The sequence below is a fragment of the Onthophagus taurus genome, chromosome 7 (assembly GCF_036711975.1).
Source record: "Onthophagus taurus isolate NC chromosome 7, IU_Otau_3.0, whole genome shotgun sequence".
In the NCBI taxonomy this organism is placed as follows: Eukaryota; Metazoa; Arthropoda; class Insecta; order Coleoptera; family Scarabaeidae; genus Onthophagus; species Onthophagus taurus.
In genome coordinates, this window is record NC_091972.1 from 39446152 (window position 1) to 39449477 (window position 3326).

Below are 3326 nucleotides of genomic sequence, written 5' to 3' on the forward strand. Positions count from 1 at the left end.
TGGAGGACAGTACCTTTCGCTTTGCTTTAAAGATAGTGTTGTCATGATTTCTTCCACTAGCTCCAATATCTGCTATAATGAAATCATAATTCGCATCTACACATGCCATTAAAATTGCTGATTAATAGCGATTAATACAGTTGTATTCAAGCAGCGACAACAATTTTCTTTTTGTTCATTATAAACAAAACAGTTTCACTTCCGATTTCTTTTTTTTTAATTTGGCATGAGTTGTGGCACTACTGTTTATATGTCAAAATCCTCCTTTAATGTACTGTGCTTAAATATTGCATGAACCAATCCCTTTCTTTATAGCTACAGCTAAAGCAAACGCTTATGACTATGACTAAAACTAAAACACTTTGCATGAACCCACCTTTTACACCACCAGGAGATGATGTAAAGACCCCCAGCCCTCCCCGCACAGCCTGCACCCCTTTCTTCATTCTCCATCCAATATTCATTGGCCCTTTCTTCATAGCCACATCTAAACACCTAAAAACAAACATCTAAAAAAAAATCTCGGAGTCTCATTTCCATATCTCCACAACATACATCATAACGCTTTTTATCAAGCTCTCAAACCTGCTCAAACCAAGCTTCCCATCCCAAAACCTGCCCCATAACTTTATTCGCTTTCTTATTTATAACTTTACTAAGTTTATATGAACTCTTAATTTTATTTCCATGGACTAGAGATTGTATCTCGATAAGTACCAATCTACAAAGATAACCAATCTATTGTTTTTGACAGAACTTGATTGAGAACATAAATTTGTCAAAAATATTTTTATTGATTACAAAGCTTATAAAATGAACTATTTTTTAATTTATATAACTATGTATAATGTACCTGTATATAATATACTGTTTTTGAATATTTTCAAATAAATTCATTCACTATATTTTAATATATGATGATAAGATAAGATAAAATAAGTAAAAAATCAACAAGGATTTAAATAGCAATCTTTAAAACCTAAGTTTTCATACTCGCTGGTTTGCCATCTATCTTTGTCATTACGATTACGTAGTTTCTCATCGACCATTTTTAAAAGATGCTCTATATCAGTGTCATGGGCATGCTCCATAAATACTTGACACAGGTCATTGATGTACCAAGAACCTTCGATTGTATGTCGATAAGCATTATAATCTACAAAGAAAATTCAAGTTTCACTTTAGAAATTTGTTGCTTTTTAAATTAATTACCTGGTACAGTACAATAACATATTAGGATGTCCTCTATTTTTCGTGGAACCAAAGATGTGTCAATTTGTACGTCGCTTTTAGCACTCCTTAAAATCAGAATAGTTTTATTATTTAAAAATCAATTTAATAAATTTCTTCATAAACTTACCTACAGCACTGAAAAATGAAAATTTTCGGTTTACCAACCATCCCTTTACACTTATCTTCATAAAATTGTTCTACAATCCATTTGGTACTTATATCTTCACCATCAGTTGTTACAATCATCGTTTCTCCAGCTTTTGTACTACCATGACTCATAACAATAGTGGCACATATGTCGTATTTTTTTAAATCTGGATCAGTAGCGAACGATTTTACGATTTCTTCCATTTCTGATTTGGTTCTATTTATGGCTTCCACAATGTAGAAACCGAGTTGTTTAAAAAGTTCTTTAACATTCTCATGATCTACGTTAGCGCCGTTTCTTGTCTTTTCTCCGCTTTCAAAGTCAATGTTAGTAATTAGTAGTAACATTCCACGATTATGTGGCGATAGTGTGTTATAAGTTGGATATTTTGTGTTCAACCCATGAAAATAAATTCCAGTCTTTTTAATGTTTATTTTTAATTTGTTCTCCGGCTCTGATTGGCATGGTAAACAATTTTCTAATTTTCTATTGTAATCACTATCGATTTGTGTTGCAACTTGCAGCTCCTCTATTTCGATTGGTAGACATGCACTTAAATAACATAAGTTTATGAACTCATAAGAAATTACAAATATTTTAAAATTAATTATTTTGTAACTTACTTATCTTCTTCCAATTCGCTTAACATTGTTCGTTTATGAAATTAGAAAATTGAATCGAAATGTTTAAAATACTGAAATAAACTGCAGCCAAATATACGATTTTATTGCAATAAATACGTTGTTATTATCAAAATAACTTTAATAAATTAATTAAATACAGGAAATGATTGATAAATGTTTATTATCCGGAGATTAACATAGACAATAGTGCTCATCTTTTTTATCAAGAAGTAGATTAGATGTACGATACGAACCCTAGAAATGAGTGACATGAATGAGATTGGAAAAGAGTTTAAATATTTGGGCACCATAGGAAAACACAGCTTACATCATGAAACTAACGAAAACTGTTCAAATTTGTGATTAGATTTACTGCAGGAAGGAACATGGTTATTAGCTCAACATTCTTCCCATACCGGAATATACATAAATCGACATGGATCTCACCAAGAACCAAATAGATCATGTGTTAATAGATAACGATTTGCCTCAATTATCGTAGACTTGAAAATAAAAAGAAGATCCTACTGCGGAGAGGGATGCAAACGATACATCGATTTTTCGAAAACATCGATGTATCGTCCATAAACATCGATGTTTTAATAGCGATGTTGAAGTCCATAAAACATCGATACATTATGAACGATGTTTTATCTTCGATGTTTGATAAAATAATCGACCATTATTTACCATGTTTGTATAAAAGAGCAATGAAATATTTGCCACTGTTAGCAACTTCAGTGTCTAACGAACAGAAGTTGGCGCAACTTGGCGCAACAATTAATCAGGAAAGGAATCGATTATTATTCACCAGGTTGTCAAAGTTAAGGTTTTTGAATTCTATACTTAAAAATAAATTTAAATAACATTATCTATGTGTTTTATCATATTATAATAAATGGATCGCGTTATACATCACTTGACTAAGCGACATTTTATCGTTTTTAGAGATTTTCATGCTGTCTGGTAAGTAACGGTGTAACATCATAGAAAAAATGCAGAATACCGAAAGATCTAAAATACTATTTGTTTTAATAAGAGTTGTTCTAAATTAAAGCTCAAAGCTTTCTCTTTAAAATGGTGTATAATAATTGTTGGGTTGGGTTGGAAAAATATTGAGAAAAAAAATGTTGAAACAAAACTTACATTTTCGTATAACCTAAAAGTGTCAAAAAAGATGCTAATTTAAAAATTTCTGGGAGCCGTATTTATTGAAATTAAGGAATGAGACTTATTCTAAATTAAAGCTCAAAGCTTTCTCTTTAAAATGATGTATAATAATTGTTGGGTTGGATTGGAAAAATATTGAGAAAAAAAATGTT

The 3326-nt window shown here is 30.8% G+C and overlaps 1 protein-coding gene across 1 annotated transcript; it reads right to left on the reverse strand.

The window, feature by feature from the left end:
- Positions 1-868: 868 nt before the first annotated feature.
- LOC111419159 (caspase Dronc-like) lies at positions 869-2102 on the reverse strand. The gene is made up of 4 exons (XM_023051929.2): positions 2005-2102; positions 1361-1933; positions 1213-1298; positions 869-1156 (listed from the first exon to the last, which is right to left on the reverse strand). The coding sequence occupies exons 1-4, from the start codon at positions 2028-2030 to the stop codon at positions 948-950; spliced, it is 894 nt and encodes a 297-aa protein (XP_022907697.2). The 5' UTR covers positions 2031-2102; the 3' UTR covers positions 869-947.
- Positions 2103-3326: the final 1224 nt, after the last annotated feature.

Coding starts and splice junctions, on each gene's coding strand:
- LOC111419159 (XM_023051929.2), bottom strand. CDS start 2,030: ATGTTAAGCGAATTGGAAGAAGATAA. Junction 1,299..1,360: donor TTCATTTTTCAGTGCTGTAG/GTAAGTTTATGA, acceptor TCTGATTTTAAG/GAGTGCTAAAAGCGACGTAC. Junction 1,157..1,212: donor ATGTTATTGTACTGTACCAG/GTAATTAATTTA, acceptor TTTTCTTTGTAG/ATTATAATGCTTATCGACAT.